The sequence below is a fragment of the Pipra filicauda genome, unplaced genomic scaffold, assembly GCF_003945595.2.
Source record: "Pipra filicauda isolate LSUMZ 115617 unplaced genomic scaffold, ASM394559v2 scaffold59_size3379749_pilon, whole genome shotgun sequence".
Classification (NCBI taxonomy): Eukaryota; Metazoa; Chordata; class Aves; order Passeriformes; family Pipridae; genus Pipra; species Pipra filicauda.
In genome coordinates this window covers 215,972-242,105 of record NW_024104753.1, presented here as the reverse complement: position 1 = coordinate 242,105, position 26,134 = coordinate 215,972, and the positions used below count along the sequence as shown (strand labels likewise).

General features: G+C 41.3%; 2 protein-coding genes across 3 annotated transcripts in view; one reads left to right on the top strand and one right to left on the bottom strand.

Moving 5' to 3' along the window:
- LOC113982130 (multidrug resistance-associated protein 1-like) overlaps nt 1-13,214 on the top strand; it is a 31,808-nt gene extending 18,594 nt beyond the window's left edge. Inside the window, exons 16-28 of the mRNA XM_039387927.1 lie at nt 477-546; nt 1,406-1,466; nt 2,652-2,871; nt 3,356-3,510; nt 4,787-4,942; nt 5,917-6,116; nt 6,929-7,055; nt 7,779-7,880; nt 8,758-8,901; nt 9,523-9,681; nt 10,758-10,924; nt 11,925-12,119; nt 12,567-13,214. Of these exons, the coding sequence (XP_039243861.1) occupies nt 477-546; nt 1,406-1,466; nt 2,652-2,871; nt 3,356-3,510; nt 4,787-4,942; nt 5,917-6,116; nt 6,929-7,055; nt 7,779-7,880; nt 8,758-8,901; nt 9,523-9,681; nt 10,758-10,924; nt 11,925-12,119; nt 12,567-12,678 (1,868 nt within the window). The 3' untranslated portion in view covers nt 12,679-13,214. The remainder of the gene's footprint in view (nt 1-476; nt 547-1,405; nt 1,467-2,651; nt 2,872-3,355; nt 3,511-4,786; nt 4,943-5,916; nt 6,117-6,928; nt 7,056-7,778; nt 7,881-8,757; nt 8,902-9,522; nt 9,682-10,757; nt 10,925-11,924; nt 12,120-12,566) is intronic.
- Nucleotides 13,215-16,585: 3,371 nt separating this feature from the next.
- On the bottom strand, nt 16,586-24,038 carry LOC113987259 (heat shock 70 kDa protein 13-like). Of its 2 annotated transcripts, none has more exons than XM_027719797.2 (5): nt 23,962-24,038; nt 22,137-22,477; nt 20,292-20,505; nt 19,575-19,742; nt 16,586-18,681 (listed from the first exon to the last, which is right to left on the bottom strand). In XM_027719797.2, the coding sequence occupies exons 1-5, from the start codon at nt 23,984-23,986 to the stop codon at nt 18,011-18,013; spliced, it is 1,419 nt and encodes a 472-aa protein (XP_027575598.2). In that variant the 5' UTR covers nt 23,987-24,038; the 3' UTR covers nt 16,586-18,010. The 2 variants fall into 2 exon arrangements, with proteins under 2 accessions (XP_027575598.2, XP_039243862.1); XM_039387928.1 differs by lacking the exon at nt 23,962-24,038 and adding an exon at nt 23,646-23,665.
- Between the last annotated feature and the right edge of the window lie 2,096 nt (nt 24,039-26,134).

The following is a 26,134-nucleotide window of genomic DNA, read 5'->3' as shown; positions in this document are numbered from 1 at the left end:
TAGAGAACATCTTTGTCTTAACATCTGTTGAAGAAAATAATATCAAATATGAAAAAAAAAAAAAAAGAAGAAAAAAATTAGTTCCTGGAAGAAAAAAAGTGTTTGACTCCTTTCAATAACACAGAAAAACCAGTAAGCTCAGCTTTCCAGCCATGATCAAAGAATTCTTTGAGATAAACACTAATGTTACTATTTGCAGGAATACTAATACTTTCACTAAGTAGGAATGGAATTCCAAGGATAATCTAGGCTCATGGGGGGGATTTACCTGCTGTCACAGTTCTAGCATTTGGTCACAAATGTGTCTGTCTTGTGTAGTAGCTGTCCCAATATTAGGTCAGTTTAGGGAGTTCCTAATTTAAAGTATTCCTATTCATCATTTTGTCCCCATTTTTTATTTCTTGTGTCTTGTACTGTTCCTGTCTACTCATGGTATAATACTGAAAAGATTTCTCTTCTTTTTTTTTCCATTGTAGTGAGTTCTTCAAAGGAAGAGGGCCAGCTGGGAAGGAAACTGCAACAAAAAGGGCTGCTGAAACATAAGGAGTAGGTATTAAAAAAAAAAATTAGCCATTGCTTAACTGATGCAATGCTAGAACAACCCTAAGTGCTGAAGGCTGTGACACCATGCTTCAATGTGTAAACATGGGTTAAGCCTGAATGCCCATTAGCAGTTCCTTGGAGAGCATGTCTGGTTTCCCTTTATACAAAAGAAATCCAGTGAATGTGCCACATGAGTTCAAGAGATCCAGTCCATGGGCTGCTTCACTGTGTGAACCAAAGTATGTTAGGCAGGAGTGAAGGGGGCTTTCAGAAGACCAGCTGAAGCCTCTGATGGGGATGCACCCACAATTCCCAGACAGCAATTTGACTTCTTAATATATATTATGTTGTTTGTGCTCCTTTTTTTAAATGTTTATGTGTCTTTTTCCACCTTTAAGAAAACTCGTGGGCTCCCAAAGAGTTGAATGACCTCTTGGATCACTGTGTAAAGCACAGTAGTGGTATATTTGCAGCGGTAGAGGATAGTGCAAAGACGAAGTAGAAGAGACTCAACCTAGAAGGTTAAGACGGTGTAGGTCACTTAAACTTAACCAGCCTGGTCCAGAAATAGTAGAATCAGATGTGTCAAACAGTAAGAGAGACCCAAGTTGCCTCAGGAAAGGGTGGTCACACATCTTTAGCAGGGCAAACTCAGTCTTACCTACACATAATTATACAGGAATTTAAAAGACCATGCCTAGTCTTGTCTTCTGACCATAACATTGTTCTCACAACAAAAACAGAACAGCTCAGGAAAGTTGGTGTCTTGGAAAAAATTTATGTGATTTTTGTTTGGGAATAAATGGATACGTTCTTTGCATGAGGACTCACAGGAAGATTTGAAAGTGTTTCTTGTTTGCAGCTCTTCCTTTGGTCAGCGGAAAGCACACACTAACAATAAAGAGAAAGTTGCTGCTGGCGGCGTAAGTATCACTGATAGAAAAAGCTTTGACATTTGTCTTTATAAAAATGTCTTATTTTGCAACTGCAGTTTTTTGTTTCTTAGATCTCTTTACTGAATTTAAAATAAACCTTACATGTTTTCACCAAATTTTAAGCATATGGTCAGAGATTTTCTATTTTGATGATCTACTGCTGGCTGTATTTTCATATTATGTCTAAGTTGGCCTAGTTTTGCATATTTCAGAAAGAAGATGATTAAAAAAACTTTTATTTCTGTTAGAAAAACATTCTGTCTATCTTTAGAAAATTTAAACAGCTACGTGCTGGAGCAGGGACTAGAAATTTTTCATGGTAATGCTGCAGTATTGTTTTATGTTAGAAGCACACTTTCTGCAGTCTTCATTAAAAAAATCTACCATTTGCAAGAAAGAGGGAAAAGACCAAGTGAAACACTACGGAGAAGGCCAGAGCTTCTTGTGAAGCTGTAGTTCTGTCGAGATAAGAACAGTGGAGTGGAGGGCTGAAGAATTTCTAACAAGATGGTAGAAATAGGCACTTGAAAAAAAATGAATTTACAGAAGAGACAGAAGAGTTTGTGCCAACTGGAGCTCATTTCACTTCAGATCCTGTAATGAAATCCAAGAATCTGCTCCTACCAGCTCTGCCTTTAAAGTGGGGCCTAGCTTACTTCGGCCCCGTTAGTCGTCATACACACCAAGAATGAGAACTTTCTCCTGCTGTCACTAATTTCCTTGACTCCAGTAGCCCAGAGTGGTAGTTCTAAATTTTCTTCTTCCATTGATGAACAGAGTAAAATTTGCTTCATACAGACTGTCAGGAATTGCACTTTTTGTTGGTTCATTTGTTGTTTTTTATTTTCTTTTTCTTTCTTTTTTTTGTATAATCTACATACATAAAAGTCTGACACTGGAAAGTATATCAAGCAAGATTGCCTATGAGATGTATCATTAAAGAACAGAGTCTAATGGGAGACAAAAGCTTTTCACAGTACAATTTTATATAGCTAATTTATCAGATTTAATTCAGAAATTATTTAGATTTATTCCGAATTTAATGTATCCAATTCCCATGTGTATTTGCCTTCAAGAATGATGATGATTTTATGAGTAATTTTTTTTCAAGGTGAAAGTTTTGTTTATGATTTTACGAGTACCTTCTCTTTTTCATGTATTCTTTTCTTTTAGATGAAAATGTCAGTTGTCTTGAAATACCTCCAAGCCTTCAGCTGGCGATGGATGTGGTTAACCATAGCTGCTTATGTAGGCCAGAATGCACTAGGCATTGGACAAAATCTGTGGCTTAGCACCTGGATTGCAGAAACAGCACAAGTTAGTGATTTCACAGAATGGAAACAGTCACGAAACTATAAGCTTTCTATCTACGGGCTTCTGGGATTCATTCAAGGCAAGGATGAGCATTTATGACTCTTTTCTCACTGTTTGCCAAATTTGATCTGCCTGAATATGTGTCAGTAAAGAAATAGTGCTATTTGTTTCATGGTGTGCAATACAGTATAATAGTTAAACTTGGGGAGAGCAGGAGCCGTATTACAGACATGTAGAAGAAAATGCAGTTTAATTTGATGATATTGCTGTGAATTCTTGGAACATACATATGTAACCTAATGAAGCTCTGTTGGCATCTCGTTGAGGTGGGGATTCATATGGATGTGAAGTGGTGTGCTAGCAGAAGAGACTTAACTGCAGGAAAATCATACTTAGGAAGTAGTAAGATGTATCAACAAAATGCAAATACGTGCATTTGTAAAACTAAGAGAGGAAGCGCAACTATGGGATTGGTCACTGGTAGAAAACAGTGACAGGAACAAGCTCCATCCCTTTTCCCAACCCAGCCATTCATACTGTCTTTCAATTTATCCATTCCCAAGGCCTGCTCGTTTGCTGTGGTGCTTATGTGCTCACCAGGGGATCCCTGTCTGCTTCCCGGGCTATGCATGGTCAGCTGTTGGACAACGTGCTGCACCTTCCTCTGCAGCATTTTGTAACTAATCCAGTTGGTCGGATCATCAGCAGGTTCACAAAGGTAAAGGGAACACTCATGCAGAGTTTTCCATTTTATGAAAATGAAGCTTGAGTTGGCTTGGTTTTAATTCCATTTTAGCATTGTTAAAAAAGTAATGATATGAAAGAAAAGCACTGCAATATCTAGCAATGGGAAGCTGTCCCAGTGCATAAAACTTAAAGAACTGTCTAAAGCTATTTTCTTACAAAACCATCAAAACATATTATTGATAGAAGTTGTATAGACTCTGTCCAAGATCATTAACAGTTCATTCCTCAAAGACCATTCCTGCAGTGCAACTGGTTTATCAGACCTAAATCTGGTCTATTTTTAAAAGAAAACTGTATTTTTCTTCAGTAATGTCACAGAATCATAGAATCAGCCGGGTTGGAAAGGACCTCTGAGATCATCAAGCCCAATCCTTCATTTCTTTTTTTTTTTTTTTTTTTAAATCCATTCAGTACTCCAGAAAAATCCAGTCCAGGTTTCCCCATTCCGTGCGCAGACGATCCGGAGCTGGCAAACAGGGGCGGGGCAGGGCGATTTGGGAAGCAGGAGCGGGCAAACGGGGAATAGTGCTTAAGCTAATGTCCATCTTGACAAGGATTTTTATTATTAAACTTTGTCATTACTTACCTTTGGGGTTGCACAAAGGGAAGGATGTCTCAGCTGCAAAAGTGCACAAGGGTAGATGTGCCTTTGACTTGGCATCAATTTGTTTTTTTCAAATGGTATCTTGCCTTGTGGAAAATGCAAATTGGATTTGAAAAATGACGTAGTGACCAAGTTTTGTAAAAGCAGAAAGCTATACTCTCTTTTATGCTGAAAATAAGGAGTATATACTGAGTTCTGATTGTTGTGTATTATCCAGAGTATTGGAAAATCCTTCATTTTCATCCGAATAGGTCTGTGCATGTCAGAATAGGTATATTGTATGTCAGAATCTAATGTAATTGTCAAAACTAGTTAATACATTAAATTCATGTTCTCAGAGGCATATAGAAGTGAATGTTATTTTCACTTATAAGTGAACGTTATTTTCTACTTTTGTACATCTTTGGCTATAAGTGGAACTTTTATTGCACAAACAAGTGTTATTTACTACAGTTTTAATGCTTCCCACTCCCATCATAAGTAGATTGTTGCAATGCGTTACTAAGTGACTGCTGATGGTTATGTCCTCTAGAATAATACCAAGAGGTTGTGTAATACACTAAAAGATCAATTAATTTAGGTTTCTCAAAGTTTTTAGTGGAATTTACTCACAAAATCTTGATTTTTCTGTGCATTGTTACAGGACTTATCTGTCGTGGATGTCCGTTTCCATTTCTACTTGGGAACTTGGCTGAACTTTACCCTGGATGTTATTGGAACCATTCTAGTTATCACATCTGCCTCACCACTATTCATAGTGGTAATTATTCCCCTGGGATACTTTTATTTTATTATCCAAGTAAGTGCATTGTTCTTAATAGGGATTTCTAGATGTGCATGGATGAAATGTCTAAAACAATCCAGCATACAGGCTTAAATAATTTTTTATTGTGGAAAAAAATACATATACAAATATATATGCAAAACACATCTGAAATTGTTTTCAGAAAAAAATCTTCAGAGTTCTTGAAAGGAAATTTGGACACTTCCTGAATATATCCTGTAGTTCTTGGGAATTTACATCTTTCTCTTCATACTTTGCTTTTTTATGGGAAGATACAATATTGATAGAGATCTCAGCAAGAAATTTGCTGAAGTTACCTGAAGAAATGGAGTGTATATTATAGTGAAAGTTAACAGCTGAAGGATAACCCTGAAACAGCAGCTGTACATAGAATGATGCCTAAACTACCTGTGCTGTTTTTTGTGCAGAGTTTCAGTTGTGGTACTGAGAAGCCAAAAATTAATGTTTCAGAAAGACTAATGGCTGCTTGCCTGTTCCTTAATAGTCAGAGTATGGTCTGGGATTAAAGATGTTAAAGACTCTTAAAATAAGAACATAGAGGAAGGAAAAGAGTGCCTGAATTTGGTTTCTGCTAAAGAGCTGAAATATAGACTTCATTACATGGAAGAAATAAAGGCTGACTTTCATCTTAGAAAGAATTGGGACATTCTAATTTGGAAGTTACACTGAAGTCTTAGTTGGTTGTTACACACTCCTGGTGGTACAGCACATTTTGTATAGAATTTGGAAATAATGTTCTTTTATTTTAGCCTTACCAGTAATTTATATATGGCTGAAGTTACAATGTTGAAGTTATGTCAGTGTTACAATGTTGGTGTGTCCCAAGAGACAGTTGGGTTTTACTTCTGTGTTGGTTTTGAACAGCTTTTCTTTCTGTGTAGACACTTTCAACTTTTTCCATGTTAAAAATTTACAGGAATTCCTTATTGAGAATATTTAACTGGCTACTGTCTGTACTGTTTCATTAGCGATACTACATTGCGAGCTCACGGCAAATTCGACGTCTGATGGGAGCATCGCAGCCTCCAGTGATCTCCCACTTCAGTGAGACTCTTGTGGGGCGATCAACAATTCGAGCATTTGGCCACCAAGAGAGATTCATTAGAAAAAACTATGATGTTGTGTATGAGAGCATAGTTTCCTTCTACAACAGCCTCATCTCAAACAGGTACTTTGCAGCAGTTCTTCATCTGTGACTGAACCTTCTTTTGTAGAATTCCACAACTCAGTGTTCACCTGTGGTCAGAGTAGAGCCACTGAGAAGCAAGGACAAGAGCAATTTATCCACCACTCTGTAATGAATGCATAGTGTTTAAGCACTAGGATGATTTCTTCTTTATGTACCATAAAATAGTGGGTTTATATAGAAGATGTGCATATGCTGTCTGGGATGAGAGTATTTTAAAAAAGAAAAGAAAAAAGTTTACCAATCGGTCATGAGCATGGACTGTGCTACACTTCAACTAATAGTTCTTCTTGCAAGTTTATGAACAAATCAAATTTGCGTTTCAGTAGTTCATGTGGAAGTAGCCCGGTGTCTGTATCCACAGGCACCAGCTGGATGTTGAGAGTGGAATCTTGGGTTTAAGGAGACAAAGTCCATTTCTTCACCTTCCTTTGTGATTCAGTTCAGTTACAGGCAGAGATTAGCAAGGAGAAGATTTTCATGTCTGGTTTTCAGTCGTATGCTTGAATCTTTTTCAGGCAGGGAGAGCAGAAGAGCAGTATGAGGAGTGAAGGGAGCACTGGCCAGGAGTTGAGACACAGGACTTTTAGTTTTAGTGGTGCTACCAGTTCTAGATATGTCATATTCCCTCCCCAGTCCCTCTGTAAAATGGGAATGATGGTACCTATCTCTTTGGGGAAGTGGGTAAATTGCTAATATAATGATCTCAGACTCATTACATTAGAAATATCTTCACTGTGCTACAAAAATTCTGTAGGTAATTCTTTTTTTTTCTTTGCCTTCATTTACTACAGCTGGCTATCTGTCAGGCTTGAGTTTTTGGGAAATTTGATGGTGTTCTTTTCTGCAATGTTTGTAGCACTGTCTGGAAATATAGTGAGTTCTTCTACAGTGGGTTTATTGATATCCTATGGTCTAAATGTAAGTAATAGAATAAACTTTTTGCTGTTACCACATTGCATATAAAAAGAGCAGTATACATACAGTGAAGTTGAGTAGGTGAATATACACGGTGGCATCAACAACACTAAATCCCCTGGGCAAAACAGCTTTCCTTTGAATTGCATTAATTCTGGGAAGCTTCCCATTAATTATTTTCCACTTCTGCATTTAGATGGAATAATAATTATTAAAACATATTTAAAAATAAATTAATCAACTAGGTATAGTGTATTTTTAAGTATTTTGTTCAACCAAATAGGAAGCTTAGTCATGTACAACTATACTTCATATTTGATTTCTTGTTCTTGTTCACTTACTGAGTGTTATGTAGGAACATTTACTTAGAATTCTGTTCACTAAAGTCATTTGCTTTGGCATTGCCCTTGTAAAGGTAGTATGTGAGAACCACACTATAGGGTGTCTTGAAGTACGATAAACTTTATTGATAAGTTGCTAGTTAAATCTGAAGTATGATGTAGACAGAAAGTAAACATCCAATTTTCTTCAGTTTTGTGATGCTAAGGAGCCTAGCATTGTCTAAATTCTCACTGTGGTAAGTGCTTCAGAAACACTGCTGACATTACTAATGAATAGAAATACAAAAAAAAACTATGGAGTCTATTATCTGTCATGGCTTATCCACGTCGTAGCCAGCTCACAAGAGTGGAATTTCTACATTCTCCAATGTAACTATTTCCCCAGGTAATTCAGATTCTAAATCTTTGGGTGCGTAGAGCGTGTGAAATCGAGACCAATGCAGTTTCAATTGAAAGAGTTTGTGAATATGCAACAATGGATAAAGAGGTGAGCATTCTTCTTGAAATGCTGAGCCTTCATCTTGAATATTTAATTTCTGTGCATAGAAGATGACTAATTAGATTGACTTTAATATTGGTGAGTGGTAATAGCAGGTAATTGTTGTTAAATGCTGTCTGGTTATTGTGTGGTTTTTTTTCTTTTCATTGAGAATATGTAGTTCTTCATCACTTTTATAGTCATAGCAGTTTTATTCCTACTTTGACCAGTAAATTTTTTGTCATCATTCATAGCAGTAGATTTTGTAGTAGGACTGTAGCTGTGGCTCAGGAGAACTCCCTGTGTTATGTGCAGCCAAGAGGAGCACTTGAGGAGGGGGAGAGAGGAAGAGAGGCCTGTCTGACCTTTAATTGGTACTCGCCTCATGTCTGGGGAGGCATTTGTTTCAAATCAATTTGCCTTGGCTGTTGTGCTTTTCTGAAAGTAGTGTCCATGTCAAGCATGAAGGCAAACAAGACTGTCCCTTACTTCTTCATTATCTTTTACCCTTCCCTCATGTTTATGTTTCTTTGTTCACATCTTTCTGTTTTCTCCTACTCCTGAAAACAAAATGTTTCTCACTGAATATGCATTTTAAAAATCTGGGAGATTAAGCATCAGATTCAGTTCAGTTCCTGTCAGCTGGTACCAGATACTAGACTATTAGCAGCTACCCAGTTAAACTGAATTTACTTTTTAAATGAGTGTGTAAGATGTTGTTAAACAACCCCACGTGCTTTTTCCCAGAGTTTATGAAAATAGGTTCTCCTTCCATTATATTGCATTAGAATTACCCTAAACATGCTGGGATTTTCAAAGATATGTGTATTTTATCTTGTAACATTTTTACTCTTGTATACTGAAATACCAATGGTTTTAATTCCAGGAACCATGGATAATGTCTAAAAGACCACCGATGGGGTGGCCTGATAGAGGAATAATAGAGTTTGCTAACTACAAGGCTCATTACAGGAAGGATCTTGGTTTAGCCCTGAATGATGTCTCTTTTCAGACACAGAGTAAAGAAAAGGTACTGTATGTAATAAGAAATAGAAGTATTAAATTCCATTTCACAACTTTCTACTTCAAAAATATTTCAGACAAGGAGACTGCACTACTAGATGCAGCAAGATGATGTTGAACAGGGAAGATGTTAAATGGAGAAGAGAGTAAAGACAAGGCAAAAGCAAAAAGGAAAAGTATTTTGTAGGAATATGTAGAAATTGTTATCCTTATATGAAACTGAGATAAATTTTTATGAATTTGGCAGCTCTAAGGAAGAAGATCCAAATTTGAATTTAGACTTCTTGTCCCCTGTGCTCAGTGTTTATGCAGAGAAATACATTGCCAGGTTAGTGCTAATCAGCTTTGGGCTTGGGATCAAGGAGCACCAAACGAGACCTAGTTTAGAGTCTTTGGTTTGAGCTGAGGAGTGCAAGAAAAAAAGGGAGAGGAAATGAAAAGTATTCCCACTGAACCAGGCATAGGCTATTACAGCTCAGAGTCACAGAATCACAGAATCAGCTCCTGAGGGAGAACTGGATTGAGAGCTATGAAACTGAATTCACTGTATCATATAACTCACTATATCATTTTTCATCTGGAATATGCAGCATAGAAAGTTACACTGTCATAAAACTTTCTGTTTCAGGTTGGAATTGTTGGAAGAACAGGAGCTGGTAAATCAACACTCACAAATTGCTTGTTTAGAGTTCTGGAGGGATGTGAAGGCAAAATAATTATCGATGGAATTGACATATCAACTATTGGACTCCATGACCTGCGTGGAAATCTCAACATTATTCCACAGGTGAGATGTGCTTTAGAGATAACTATTACTCTTTTTCGACTAACACAAAACATTCAGTTTTTGGGAGAAATTATATCCTCAAAGTCCACAGGCTGCCTGGAGACAGAGGCTTAAAACTCCAATAGAATTTTGGCAATTATGTGGAAGAAGCTTCAAAACAGGGAGACCACTGTATGTCATGACATTAGGTTTTGGTTATACCATGCTTAGTTTAGCAGTCTAGCTAGCATAACTCAGGTTCTCCAGAGTCTTTATATGTATAGTTACATAGAGGGTTTCCAAAGTTCCACTTGAGGGCAAAAATATTTTAAAATACCTCCAATTATGTCTGAAGAATGTCGGGAATATATATTGAAATTAATCTGCTATAGTCTGCTTTGTAAAGGTGTCCCTGCTTACTCCATAACAGGACAGAAAGCTCAAGATTAGTTCACATGTCATTAGGATTGTGTTCATACTTGCAAACTGATTTACACTGAAATGCTCTAGTATAAAGTAAAACCTAGAACACAAATTTAATGATCATCTGGAGACTTTTTGCACTTTCCCTGAATGCCACTCATGCAAACATTTTTGTGCATGGGTGATGCTAACATCACTTGCGTTAAATTTATCTGACATTTTTCAAAGGAAGGGTTTGGGTTTTTTTCTTAACTTTTTTTGAGCTTTAACCCCAGTAATATTTCCTGTGTGTCTCAAACCAGATTTAACTTAGAATCTTAGCCTTCCAATTTTACTTACCAGTGCCCATGGATGTAGTCTCCAGTGCTTCAGAAACTTAGCAATAGTAATAATTGATGTCTTGTGGCTGTTGCCACGTGCTGGGCAGGTCTGTGGTCAGCCACAGAACCGGAGCACAGTGAATGCACAAGGAATCTCTTGCCCTTTACATTTTACCCTAAAAAAGAATTCATCTCACAGAGACACCACATTATTTTTGTGCTTCCATTCACCGGCTTCAGACTGTTAAAATTTCCAAGATTATTTGTCCCAGTTCCCTCTGTTACATAAGGATTTATGGCAGACTGTTTTAGAGTTGTGTTGGAATTGTACACTCACATTCTGCTGTTATTTAGGACCCCATCTTGTTTTCTGGGACACTGCAGTCAAATCTGGATCCACTTGGAAAACACTCTGATCTTGAACTGTGGGAGGTGCTGGAACTGTGTGACTTAAAGGATTTTGTCTGGTCACTGCCAAAGAAGCTCCTTCATGAGATTTCAGAAGGTGGTGAAAATCTCAGGTACATAATCAAGAAAGTGCCATTGCAGTTATTTTCCAGTACTGTAAAACTATGTGTTCCTTCCAGAGGGTTTACTTCAGAAAGTATCGGGATGAAAGTGACACTTCTGTCATTCTAAGTGGAATTATTCTGATTGTGTGAGTTTCTTTGAGGTGCCCAACTGGTCACAATTGTATAGTCCTATGGTATATGGGAAACCAAGGAAGTAGACTATTTTCAGCTCAAGTATATAAGGAAGTGTAAAGAAGGGGGGTGTGGTGTTGGAATTCATGTAGCACCTAATTAGATTTGGGCAGAAAAGTACTCATTAATTTAAATTTAAAAAAAAAAAATTCAAACCAGGGAAAAAAAAAACCAAAACAAACCCCAAACCAACAAAACCAAAAGCCACCAAACTCCAAAGAGCTTATTCCTTTGCTTTATTTGCATAGGCAAAGAAACTCAGTTTTTCCTTGTAAAACACTATGCAAGGAGGGTGACACTTGAAATAAAAGAACTCTAAACTCAAGGAGACACATACTAAAGCTTTCAGCAGCAAAGGGGCAGGTCTTCAATGTTGAGTGTACTGAATATCAACCTGAATTTTTTTTGACAGATCACTTGCAGGAGGATGGTTCTAGGAGGCACATAGCACAGCTGACATACAGGAGTATCCAAACTTTTACACTGAAGGGTTTGGGCATTCTAAGAAGGGTTTGGGCATTCAATTTGGCTTACTCAGAGTGCCCAGTATAATGTGAATATAGAAACTGAAGACAAGACTAGGTTTACACTACAAAGTTCAGCCACAGGTGTGGAAGAGTCCCACCTTAACTACAATTGATATGCTGAGCAAGAGGAAATAAAACTTTCAAAACAAGGTGAACATATTTCACTGTTCTTTTCAGGAAGTGTTGTTACGAAAGACAGTACAGATAAGCTTCATAGTAATCTCAGCTTTACCTTGTTCTCCCCTTCCTCTTTGTGCCTGACCTGCCCTTCTCAAATGTATTTTTAACAGTGTTGGGCAGAGACAGCTGCTCTGTCTGGCCCGTGCTTTGCTGCGAAAGACAAAGATCCTGGTCCTGGATGAGGCGACAGCTTCTGTTGACATGGAAACGGACAACTTTGTGCAGTCCACCATCAAAAGAGAGTTTCACAACTGCACAGTATTAACTATAGCCCACAGGTTACATACAGTCATGGATTCAGAGAGGTAAGTTTTCACTTACTGAGGTTTACCCTCCCAACACTTCTAACCTTGATGTCTTTGTACCTTTGAAATCCAAGATACCAAAAAAGACTTGAGCATCAATTTTAATTAAATATTGATAACCTGTGTTCTGCTTCCCCCTTCTAATTACAGAATTAATTTACTAATTTTCCTGCTAAGGGAAATTAGCTACTAGTAAGACCACTTAATTCTCTAGAGTGAATGGACTATACTGTAGCATTTTTACCAATTAAGCAAAAATGCCTTTTTCAAAAGGTTTTTTTTTAACATATTAGTTCCTAGCTTTAGAAGCCAATGAATTAACTACTGCAATTATATTTCTTCTAAGTAAGCCTTCCCATTATCCAGAGATATCTGTATTAGGACTGAAAAATACGGTTGAAGATCTGATTTTTCTTCTCCTGTTATCTTTCTGGTTTTGCATTGTAGAGTGCTTGTTCTGGATGCAGGAAGGATTCTAGAATATGATACACCACAGAATTTGTTGCAACGAAAAGGTGCCTTTTCTGAAATGGTTGCAGAGGCTGGGATAAGAAGATAAAGAAAACTAATGAATGAATTCTTAAGGAACACTCAAGGGATCTCTGGCATTCCCCATATATAGATGCAATATTTTATATTCCTTATAAAATACCTTACTTAAGAGCTTACTCAAGAGCTTCTGGCAGCATTGCTGTTTACTACAGCTACAACTTGTTTATATTGATCAGATTTCCTAAAATAACTTTCAGATTTTATACAAATCAGTTCTTTTGATCACGTTGGCACTGGAACAGCATAATGAAGCAGTAATTTTCATGGCATATGTTAACTGTTGCACTAATGAAGACTGATTGAAAAATAAATCTTGCTGTTCACAGGTTGGTCTTAATTAAAAAATAGTACTTAATTAAGCTGCTCTGTCATTATGCTCATTTAGTTAATACATTCTTATTATGATTACGCATTCAGGAAAAACAAAACTTGTTGTGTGGACATACAGACAGACGTCACTTGGGGCTGATTTTTAAGACATGTATATGTACGTGTATACTTAGGTAGTTCTTGAGACAATAAATGTGCCTTTTGACCTTGTGATTTCTGAATAACTGAAAACCATACATCTTATGTATCTAATTGTGCATTACAAAATCCCATTGTGAAAGAATCCCAGAAAAATACAGTCAGGTGCAGCTGCCTTTTTGCTAGTAAATTTTAAAGTAAACTTCAATACTAATTACAGCAGCAGGACAGGTTATATACATTTACTGAAAGTGCCAGTCAAATGTGCATGTGCTTTTTACTACAGTTCCTGAAGCTCTTCCAATTTAATACCAACTCAACCAGTGTAGTTGTAGTCAACCTTCACTTAGTTTTTTAAGATCAGATCCCCATCAACTGCTTTAAAAAAAAAAAAACAAGGTACCTGAATACAGTTCCAGGCTACAGCCCTGTTATATTAGTTTAATATTGACACCTGGTTTATATCAAGTATGATCTTAATGTCTTACCCAATAGCAAGCAAAACATATTTGCTGTTTTAGAAGGGTGGTGGAGACTCTCTGAAGAGAGTTCCTCAAAGATGTGATTCTACTGCAGTGAAGGTGAATGATTTCTCTCTCCTTTCCTGAAGGTAAAAACGCAAGCCTATCCTCATACGTTACAAAGTACTGTCCAGTTTAACTGGCTGCAAAACACAACTCAACATACTTTCACTCCCAGAAAACTATTAGAAGCATATAATGGTTTTTGACTAGGAACAACCCAGCCCAAGTAACTATTATGTTCTGAAAGTCCTGGAGAGGCAGGTGTTATAAAATATTTCTCAAGAAACAGAAAAATGTTCTGCTTTTCTTCTCTTTTCCTCTTTTTTCTTCCAAATGAGGCCAGCAGTACCTTCCCAACTGAGCAGGACGTTTTCATGCCCACATTTGCCTTCCCTGCAACATTCACAGTGCCCCAGGCAGGCTCTTCTGTGGCTCTGCTTCCCCCAACCTTGTCCCCATCCCTTCCCTGCCTTTTCATGCTGCCCCTCCAAACCTGTCCTTACCTGAAGTGTTGCAGAGGCACTGGAAAGGACTGAAGTGAGTGCAATTCCATAAGTGATTAATAAGCTTTAGGCATAAGGCTAGGAGAGATAGACTTCAGTACCTCAGAGACCAATCCCTTTTGCAAGGTCCAGAGAAAATAATCTGAGGACTGGCATTGGTGCATGGTAATCTTTACTTTCTTTATTTAGTATTATTTGTGGGAAGGAGGGTTTTCTGTGCTTACTGACAGGCTGACATAGCCTTTCAGCTTCAGACCACAGCTGGGAGAGCTGCAGACTGAACAATTTCAAAGTCTGAGTAAAAAGAAAATGCAGTCCTAGTGCCAGCAAAGCCAAATAGACATTCCTTCTCTTTCAGCAAGCTGTACTCCTCACATTTAACTTTGTAAAAGGAGGTGTACCAGAGGCAGAAGCAGCATGATATGCTCCTGCTGTTCCCATGCAGCAATGGCTTACCAAAATAAATCACCTAACAGACTCAGGTAGGCAGGGAAGGGCAGTTTTGCATTAAGCACATCACCCAGGCTTTGCAGCCTCTCCTTGCCTCACACACCCGATGTCAGAGGCACTCTAAGAAACAAAAAAGGACCACTTGGCTGAGTTCAGTATTAACTCAGGTTTTGTAGTACCCAACCCACCAAACCACCACAGCACCAGCCAACTCCCCTTGCCAGCACAAAGCCATGTAGCCCTGCAGGCCAGCTCAGTGCACACCTCGCCCCTTCTGCCCTTTCTCCTCCAAACAGGAATTCCCCTAAGCCTCCCAGGTCCCAGTCTTGTCCTGAGAGACCACTCATAGGCACCCACCATGTGAGAAAGGCTCTGTCCCACAGGGCCACCACCTGCTCAGAGTCCTGAGAAGGTGCTTGGGCCTGTTGGGCCTGGGCAGGTGACCTTCACTTGGCTGGAGATCCTGAGAGGGACCCAACTGTTCATCCAGTTGAGGATGAACTCCTCAGCTCCTTGAGGAGCTACTCTTGGACTCCTTTTCCAGCCAGATACCTTGGGATAGGGAAAGGAAGGGTGGGACAGCAAAAGGACCAGAGCAGGTCTGTGAGAAGTGAGAATGAGGCTCAGAAGGGATAGAAATTGCTTTTATTAAAAACATTCTAAAATGTTATTTATAAAATGCATTTCATCCTCTGCACTGGGAAACAATTCAGGAACATACAACTGTTGAGGCCTCTTAATGCTTTCAGAATTTCAACTCACAAAACAGGCTTAAGCTATAGAAACTTGTTACACATCTAACACCACAGGCAAGTGTAGATTTCAAGGATTTTAGAAAGATTTCAGCCTTCAAATATCAATTTGTTTAAAGAGAGACTTTTGATAAGCAGCCCATGTGCATACCTGAAAATATCCACTTAGTACAGCAGACTCATCTTTAAAATTCAATGGTTTGTGTCAAAATACAGTATTAAAAGATACAAAATAAATAATTTGCAGAATTCAAAAAAGTTATTTAATAAATAAGGATGCATTGTGAGATACCCAATGTACAGTAATTTCTCCACTAAAAAACCCAACCTGTATAGAAATTTGAATAAATACCCTTTTGTGAATTTTTTTACAAGTAAACAACTCACCCTTCCCTTCCAATTCCCAGATTAACACTGAAGGAGATTTAACTCCTCCAGAGTGAAGGAGCATGTGAAACAAACAAAAGTACTTCGTTTATTTGCCTCGAGAGTTTACCAGTTTAAAGTCACTCCCACACTCCTTGGGACAACTTGTCCCAAAACTGCAAAAAGCTTTTAATCGTTTAACTTACATGTGGTTCTGTTTTTACACAGGTCTGCTTGTTTTACACAGTGCATTAAAGACATGAAGGCTAAAGCCCTACTGTAACTCCAGTAGGTTTTGAGATGAATTCACAGCACAGCAGAAGCAAAGGTCACAGTGATTCCAAAGACATTGGAATGTATGTTGAACACATTTATATCTGCAAAGCAAAGGCCCCAAACAGCAGCTGAGGACTGTACCGATTGGCATTCATCCATGGTTTCCCTGGAAAGGCACTTCTTTCACTGCAGGAGTTTTAGCTACTGGAAGTTCCATATGGACTTAGGTGGGGTCACTTTCAAAGAGGCACAAAGGGAAAAAGAATCCTCAAATAAAAAAAAAAAAAAAAAATCACTTTGGCCTTCAAGTCAGGGAAATGAAACAGATGTTAGCAGTATTTCGGGAATCCTCTGTCAAGTTAAACAATGTTGATGGAATGCTGTGTGCAGCTATGATTCAATTTAAGAGGTTTTTAATTGGATTACTTCAAAGATACGTGTAGACAAGAGCTACGCAAACAGCTGAGTCAGCACAACTGATTTATGGCACTGCCATAAATCAGGTCTACTGCCAAGAGAGTAATAAGCCTATTTTAATATAGTCATAGGTTAAAACAATAAATCTAAGCCCCACATTAACTTTTGGCAAGGTTTAATACAAACAAAATTATTCTGGAGAAGACAAGAAAATGCTTAGAACCACCTGTTACTAGAACTTACCTGGTAAAGACTGGGCTGATGGGTGTTGAAGCCAGTCTTGGCTGAATGACATGTTTTTATCACAGAAATTTCTACACAGATAAAAGAATTCAACTGTCCTTTAAGTATTGCTTTATTCCTCCAAAGAGAGTAGAACTGTCACCAATTAGGGTTTTTTTTCAGATCAGTAATTTTTTTCTCCTCATGCATTTTCAAGATAGCTGGATAGCAAACTATGTGTCTAAAACAGAGTCTTAAGAAGTGCCACCTCAAACCCCAAGGTACACACACTGTTTTCTTCCCAATAGGACAGCTACAACCTCTGTTCAGTTTAGAGTGAGGACATTACAAAACTTAATCCAGAGATATGAGTTAAAAAGTATGAAGGAGTTGGGGGTCAATTTTCATTTACTAGGATTACAGGAACTAAACTTCATGCAGGCCATGGATGAAGACCCACACTTCTATCCCACACTTTCTCCCTGAGGACAGGATGGCTTGGGGTCCATCAGGGGAAAGACATCACACACTTGCAGATGAACAACAGTGAAATTTGTATGGGTCGAATTCAAGGGTAGACAGACAAGTGTGGCTTTAAGATACATAAAATTACTGCAGTTTTAAAACAAGGCAGGGGAGGTATGAATATCTCTGTGGAGAACATCAGTGGTAGAACAGCAGCACCTGTGTGTTAACCATCACAGCCAGATCAGGAATTAAGGCCTTGGAGACACATCAAGTAACTATGTTGGCAAGAGCTACGTTTTCAATAAGGTTTCCCGAAACATGAGACGATTCTCCATAGAGCCTCAGCAATACCAGTATGCTGTTATGAACAGCAGAAGAATCAAGTGAATGCCTAAGTCTCATTCAAGCTGCAACATGCCTTTTAGAAAGGTGCTTAAATGCTCAAATGGCTCAATCTAATAAATAAATGTAAGCTGAGCATTGCCAGTGCTCTGTGCGTTAACACTGCTTCACAGTTAAAGTAAATATATTGGACCTGGGAATACCTACAGTACCACATTATCTCAAACCTTTGGTCACAGTCCCTTTATATTTTAAACACACACCGCTCCAGGATTTGCTAATAAAATTTAGCAAGAAAATGTGGGTGTGTCATCACTAGCATTTTCATCCAATAGCCAATCTCCAAGTAAATACAGCACACCTCAGAACTCGTTTGTACCTTTAAAGTAACATCAAGCTTTAACACAGGTAGGTGTCCAGTAACACCTCACTGGAACAGATAAAAATGAAATAGAATACAGCTAAGATTAGGCTCCACTGCCAGTCAGATGAGTGTGCACCTTCAGAGCACACTTTTGGAGAGCTGGAATGCAATTCGGAAGAGTTTCTTTTCAGTTAAAATTAGTCTTCCGTAAATTCTTATTAGGGATTTCTACAGCACTGACTTGAAGAGGCCAGGACCCTGCAACAATTCCTGCTTGGATGGCTACACCCGTCACAACTGCCAGGTCAGGATCTACAGAGGTGTTGGGTTCCTTCCCAAAGAAGTCCCGAATAACTTTACGTATTTGGGGAATCCGTGTGGAGCCACCGACTAACACAATTTCATCCACTTCTCCTTTGTCTACGTGGCCATCCTGCAACACTTGCTCAATGGGCACAAGAATCTTCTCAAAAAGGTCTTCATTTAACCTCTCAAACAGCTTCCGAGAGATTTCCATTTCAAACACAACTTCAACAAAGCCGTTCTCTGCTTCGGAAGTGTCTCCAAGGCTGCTCAGGTCTCTTGTTTTTTGTGAAGGCTCACCTTTTAGCGCACTGCTTGGTTTTACCTGACTTTTTGGAAGTTCTTTGGTAAGCCTGTTTTCTGGCAGAGTCAACACCACACTTAGCGTAGCTGCCTCACGAACAGTCAGATTTAATTTAACTGCTTCCACAGCCTGTCTGAGGCGGTGAATCTCTTCCTTTCGGGTTGGCAGAGAACCGTACGTTTGACGGAGGTGATCATACAAATACAGCATCAACCTCTGATTGAAATCCTGTCCTCCAAGTTTGTTGTTACCTGAAAGATCAAAATAGAAGGCATCAGACACATCACTTTCAAAGCAGCATGTATCTTCTTTACTGGGAGGTGGTGCTCAAGGATCAGAACAATCATGCAAGCACAAGAGCTCACAGAGCTGTGAAAACAGACAAAATTGTTGTCCTCTGAAGAACAAATGATGGATAATAATTTCCATTGTTTTGTTTTGACTGAGAACAGGAATTTACTCAGTGGACCTCTGTCTAAATAAATTAGAATGAAGCTGCTGAATCTTCCTTGCTGTTCCACTCTTACAGCAGCTCGCATCAAAACTTGCTCATCAAGGTTGGCACTGCACCTCAGACCTGTCTGCACCCAAGTCATCTGAAAGGCAGTCGTGCACTCACTACAGTCTGACTAAATATTGCTGCCACTTGCCTCTGTGCCGAGTGATGAATCATCCTGGCACACAGGAATCACAAAACTTACTTCTGGGCATGGGCATTCCCAAAACCCGCTCCACTGAGCTGGCACCAAACACAAAGCCGGGATGCTTTTCAGCCCCGGTCAATGATTTGCCAAGTATTCCCAGTTTGGAAAAAAGTAACAGGAAGATTTGTAACAACCCTAGCCCTGCAAAAGCCCAGCCAAAGTAACTGTAACATGCACCAGCACTTTACTAGTGGGCACAAAAGTTGACAGCCATGGATAAAATGAAACCACGACTTACCCCTTGAGTCAGCCAAAACCTGAGACTCTGTGATCTTACTCACTGAAACCAGTCACAAACCTAATTCTGCATGGAAAGCAGCAGAGAATGCATTGGGAGGACGTTTTGTGACACAACTGGTAGGTTTTAGAAAGCTCCTCCAATGGCAACTTCATATGCACCTTTCCTCCCACTCCTTCAGAAACAAAAGCATTTTTCTCACCTGCCATGGCTCGTGTGTAGAACATCCCTCCCATCTTGTTCAACAGAGACACATCCAAAGTTCCTCCACCCAAATCCACCACCAGAACATTAAACACATCAACTTTGTGGAGTCCATAAGCCATAGCTGCAGCTGTGGGCTCACTGATTACTCGCAAAACCCTCAGCCCTGCAAAGAGCAGAAACAAGAAGCAACAGTCAGGTACACTTCAGAAAACTGCAGTTCTCACATCAGAATGACATTTGCCATTACTTTGGTTTTTTTTTAAACCAGATTCATTTTAAGTAAAATGTCAGATCTAAGGGAAGTAGTTTTCTGAGGGGTAATACCCAATGAACTCCTTTCCTTATTTAATCCTAAAGTAGTACTGCTTCAGCATCAGGGCAAAGTCATGAACCACCATTTGCCCAAATACATTTCTTCTGGACAAACCTTGCTAAGGAGCCTTAACTTCATACATTCTGTTTCTGTTATTGTCCAAGGGTGCTCTATACAGTCTCCCTGGAGATTACCAAAACCTCTATTTTCCCCAAAGCAAAACTTCCTTCTTCCAGACACCTATGTCTGCATTATCCAGTTGCACCTGCTGGGACTTGTAGACTGAATCCATTCTAAGCTTCTCTATCACTGATTCACTGTTTCTGTATCCTCCCCAAAGACCTTGCTGTTAGTGAAAGAGGCCTGAAGGTTTCCTAGAGCAACACTGGAATACATCACCTGCAAGGTTAGCTGCCTTAACAGTAGCATTCCTTTGCCTTTCATCAAACTCTGCTGGCACAGACATGACTGCCTTGGAAATGGGCATGCCAAGGTTGGCTTCTGCCATTCTCTTCAGTTTCAGCAGCAGCTGGGAGCCAATCTGCTCTGGAGTGACGTGAAAGGTTCCATTAGCTGTCACGGAAAATTCAGCTGATCCATTGTTGTTGAAAATCTAGAAGGATAAAGCAACACAAGCCACAGGTGAGAAGTCATTTTCCCACCCTGCTCCCACCACATTTTATCTGCACACAGTGTCTTTAATCTTCAAAAATACAAATGTGCTTTTGCCACTGCCTAGATCACATTAATTTCTTGGAGAATTATAGAAAACATGCCACTTAAGGGGTCCAAGTATATCCAAACAAGTGACACCCACTGAACCCCAGTAAGACACATCAAAAGAAGTTAAGACCTAGCAACTGTGTAATCCATTTCAACACCACAAAGACAGAAGTGATGCTTTTTAATCATTAGGTTACCCTACTGATAAAGCTTCCCACCACTTCTTCTTTTTGAAAGGAAGCAAACAGCTTGGTACTGGAACAGCTTCTCTTAACAAGTAAAGAATTCAGAAACTATTTGCAGTACCTGAAAACTGGTCTGTTTTCAGCAAATTCTGCATGATGTTCAATTAATGTAATACTTTTTTTTAGTAAAAAGCAGCTTTCAAGACATGCTGCTGGCCAAGTAAGCACTAGAAAAGTGGTAGACGAAAAAAATGCACTGGGGCAGAGATGTGACTTTTAAACTTTTATTTAATCTTTATTTTAGAATTGCAGGGGAGAAGTGAAGTTTCAGCAAAGTACAGTTAGCATTTCAAGTTGAAATTTATCCTTCCAGAGAAGGGGCTGGAAGGTTACCCAGGCACACATTTCCTCGTAGGAAAAACCACGGTTTTATGGAAAAATCACTGTCATCTCTTGTGCAGAGGTACATGACTTCCACAACCATTTCCTTCCCCTCTCTGGATATCTCTCATGGTTTTCAGGCAGATTTAGCCAAATGACTCAAGCTCTGACAAGCTGATCACCTGTACAAATTTCAAGGGTCACAGAATCACAGAATGGCCTGGGTTGGAAGGGACCTTAAAGCTCATCTCATTCCAACCCCCTGCCATGGGCAGGGACACCTTCCACTAGACCAGGTTGCTCAGAGCTCCATCAACATGGCCTTGAACACTTCCAGGGATGGGACAGCCACACCTTCTCTGGGCAACCTGTTCCAGTGCCTCACCACCCTCACAAAAAAGAATTTCTTCCTAATATCTCATCTAAACCTGCTCTTTTCCATTTTGAAGTCATTCTCCCCTGTCCTGTCACTACGTGCCCTTGTAAACAGTCTCTCTCTACCTTCTTTGAAGGCTCCCTTCAGCTACTGGAAGACCACAATTTGGTCACCCCAAAGCTTTCTCTTTTCCAGACTGAACAATCCCAATTCTCTCAGCCTTTCCTCATAGCAGAGGGGCTCCAAACCTCTCATCAACTTGGTGCCTCCTCTGGACTCGCTCCAACAGGTCCATGTCCTTCCTGTGCTGGGGACCCCAGAGCTGGAGGCAGCACTGCAGGTGGGGTCTCACCAGAGCAGAGCAGAGGGGCAGAATTCCCTCCCTGCCCTGCTGCCCACACTGCTCTGGATGCAGCCCAGGACATGGGGGGTTTCTGGGCTCCCAGTGCACATGGCTGGGTCATGTCCAGCCTCTCACCCACCAGCACCCCCAAGTCCTTCTCAGCAGGACTGCTCATCCCCCAGCCTGGACTGTGTCCTACAGCTTCCTGCCTGGAGGGAACTGAAGATGCTGCTTACCTTAAAGGGATACCTGCTGCTTTCATTTTTCAGTTCTTCCAAAGTGAAGATTTTCCCAATGAATCTCTTGGCATCATATATGGTGTTCTGAGGGTTGGCATCAGCCAGTTCCAGGGCATCATATCCCACATACACCCCTCTGTCCGTGAAGGAGACCACACTTGGGATGCTTTTGTGCCCGTTCTCATCTGCAATGACCTTCACCTCTCCTATTCCAGGCAGGAAGACACCGACGGAGCAGTAAGTGGTGCCGAGGTCGATCCCAAGGACTCTGGGGGTGGGCATGGGCAAGTACTGCTGTGCCAGGTAGCTGGCCAACAGGAGAGCCAGAACAGCAGAGCCTGAAACACAGAGTGGTGAAAAACAGGGTTGGAGGATCTACTGCTGCAAACCTGTCAGTCAGTGCAAATGGCACGGTGTCACACTCTGCACCTCCTGCAGTTTTATTTCACACACTGGAGCCTGTTCAGCTCCCTAATTAGATTTTAATTTCTTCAAAGGTCACCAGCAAATTCAGGTCTCTTAATTGAACAGAGAGTGGCTGTCAAAAATCTCAGCCATTAAATACTAAACTGATGAAAAAAAGAAAGCCCAAGAGAGATGGCAAACCCAAAAATATCACCACACTGTAATAATTCCTTTTCTCTCTTACTTCAATAACACAGGCTAATTCATACTTCGGGGGGAGTGCCTTTGAATGACCCCAAAAGGACACAGAATTAATGGGGCTGCACAAAATCCCAGTGAAACAACAAACTCCCAATTCAAACACCTTCTCCAGCTTTACTGAAGTCTGAAAATAAGGAGATACAAACCCCTGCTGACTCATTCTGTTTCAGCCAGAGCTCCCAAAAAGCATCTTTTCTATGCCTTTAAATCAAGGGTTAGACTTAAGTGCAGAGTAGTTTGCTGTTTGACTAGTTTTGCCTTTAATTTTATTTATAATCATCAGGCACAACAGGAAACCCAAAAGTCAAGCATAAAGTAATGCCTCAGGGGAAGATAAAAAGCACCAACAAACAAAGTCTGGAGAAGAAATTTAAATAGGTTAAATTTCAAAATGTGGCTGAGCACTTTTTTCCCAGCAGGGAAGAGCTGTCACAGCTGTGCTTCAAACAGACCGGTCAGAAAGTCCTAGTTTGGTCTGGGCTGTTAATTTCTTAGCCATGCACCACTGAGGGCTCTGGCTGAAATAGAATCCCAGAACGGGTCAGGCTGGAAGGGACCACAGTGGGTCACCTGGTCCAACCTCCCTGCTCAGCAGGGTCATCCCAGAGCACACGGTGATCTGTTCCCGTGCTCGGGTGGACCTTCCCGTGCATCAGCTTCTCCCGTTGCCTCTTGTCCTATCGCTCGGCATCACCGAGCAGAGCCTGGTCCTTCCCCTGACACCTCCCTGCAGACACTGACAGACCTTGGTGAGGTCCCCTCTCAGTCGTCTCTTCTCCAGGCTGAACAGAGACAGCTCCCTCAGTCTCTCCTCCTAGGAGAGATGCTCCAGTCCCTTACTCATCTTTGTCCCCTCCGCTGGATCCGCTCCAGGAGCTCTGTGTCCCTCCCGTACTGAGGAGCCCAGAACTGGACGCAACGGAACGCACCGAGCACAGGAAACTCGCACCACCCTGGAGAGACAGCCCGGGGCAATGCCTCCGGCAAAGAGACGCGAGAGCCCCAGCGAATCCCCCCGCGAGAGCCCCAGCGAATCCCCCCGCGAGAGCCCCAGCGAATCCCCCCGCGAGAGCCCCAGCGAATCCCCCCGCGAGAGCCCCAGCGAATCCCCCCACGAAAGCCCCCTAAACGCGTCCCAGCCGCGCCGCCGCCTCACCCAGTACCGCCATCTGCCCCGCCATGACTGCCGGCAGCTGCTGACGGCTCCTTCCGGCCCGCGCGGGGCACGCTGGGATCGGTAGTACGCGCGCCCCGCCAGCCCTTTTCACGTCGTTCTACTACGGGGCGAGTGAACCACAACTCCCAGCACGCATCGCGGCGCCGCCGGTTCGGGCGGGTACCGGCCAATGGCGTCATCCATTAGGAGGGGAGGGGCGGGCAGCGGGAGAGGCAGTGCATGCGCATCTCCTGGCGGGGCGGTCGCTGTGGCTGCTGGGAGTGGTAGTTCCTCCCCCGGCGCCTCGTTGCGCTCGCGCCCTCCGGCCGGCGAGCGGCGGCAGAGACCGCGGGTGTGGCGGTGCCGAGTGAAGGCAGCAGCCCGTTAATAAACGCAGCCAAAAAAGTTGTTGTTATATTCCTGACTGAAAAGGGGAGATTTGCTCAGACACTTTCTGTCTGATCAGTCTGTGAGTGCACCAGGCAAGACGAGGCCCTTTGCCCGACCAGTCCGTCCCACCCTCTTCACTGGATCAGCGGCGCTTCCAATGAATTACCAAGGGTCACACACCAAACAGAGAGACCCCGCCCGGGTCTCCACACCTTTACCCACTGCCAGCACCGTTATAGGACTCACGTTAACAGTGTACACAATAACTCTGTTAATGTGATTATGACAGGTTAAGGTTCGAGCACTGCCGGTGACAGTATCTGACTGCAAAAACGTATTCAAGACAATATACTAATTCAAGGCAATATACAGACAAGCCACCCTAATAAAATCCCTAATAAAAATTAGCATGAGATAATCATTCAGTGCACACAGAGCACAGTTCTTACCCAATAGGTGTCCCTATGAGGGAAAAGAGAGGTTCAGCTCGCCCACTGATCCCAGAAGTTGTGATGCAGTCTTCCCTAACTTCTCCCCATTCTTAACTTACTTTTATACTATTTCTTTACGTTTAGGTGGAGGTTGAGTGACTTCAGCCATGCATACTCAGTCAGAAGTGATCGTATATTGGGGATGGATATCTCAGTACCTGAGATACCCTTGTGATGGGGACGTGTCAGTCCAAGGAGAGGGATTTTGCCACAGTTGCTGACTCAACGGCAGGACATCTTCCTTTATTTCCCTTGGTTTTCAGCTACTGTGCAGCTGATCAGCTAGAAAGTTCCCTCCTTTGCAAGGGTTTTGACAGAGCCTGGCTGCGGTGTCTCCACTCCACTCCACCCTCCATTTAGTCCCCCTTGGTTGGTATTGCATGTGGGAGGTCGGGTGTGCTGACTGCGCTCCAGCCAGGGAATAGCAAACATATTTTCCCTTATGGTTTCCAAATCATTATCTTTTTAGCCCCAGTCATGTTCCCACACTGACATTCCTATTTCAGAGCTCAGGCCAGGTGGGCATCTGCCATGTCAGTTCAGGGGCAGTCACTGGGTCTGGCTGCTGCACACTGGGGGTGATGTGGAAAAGCACTGGGTGCTGTGTCTGTGGACAAGGAAACCCCTGCTCCGGGACCTGACCTTTACTCCCAGTGCCTGTCTTGGGACATGGGAAGGGCTTTTAATCCAACATGTTAAGCAGTGGCAGAGCACTTGTGTTTCATCTGCTCCTGTTGCCAATGTAGGGACTCTCTAAATGAGGACAAGAGTCAGGTTTAGAAAGGAGACATTGTTTGCTCTCTATAGTGGTCAAGGTGGACGTTTTCCACATACCAAGCACGCTGATTCTCAAAACTTTATATATATACATTTTAGGAAACAAAGAAATCAGAGGTCATTGGCTACAAGTTACTAGTTCTCTTATTAATTAGTATTCTACCTCCTATTGGTTAAATTATTCTCTCGTTTCCTATGCTAATTAGTCCACATGCAACGGTTCAACAGTGAGACAGCCATGGCAGTTTTTACCTCTCTGTGTCAATGGCGAGGGGAGATTTCCTTCTTGCCCACCTGACATTTAGACACGTAAGGAGAATGCAGCTGAAACCTGCTCCTCAAATGAGTCCTGGAGGAGAAGAAGTGGTAATCACTCCAAGAAATACAATGTCAAGTACAATGTAGGTTCTCTTCTTGTCAGCTGTCTCTCTCCTACGCTCTGCTCTCATAAGCAGTAAAGGATTTGCAGACTTTTCCAGATGAGGTTTCTCTTTCAAGCAGAAATTAATTTAATG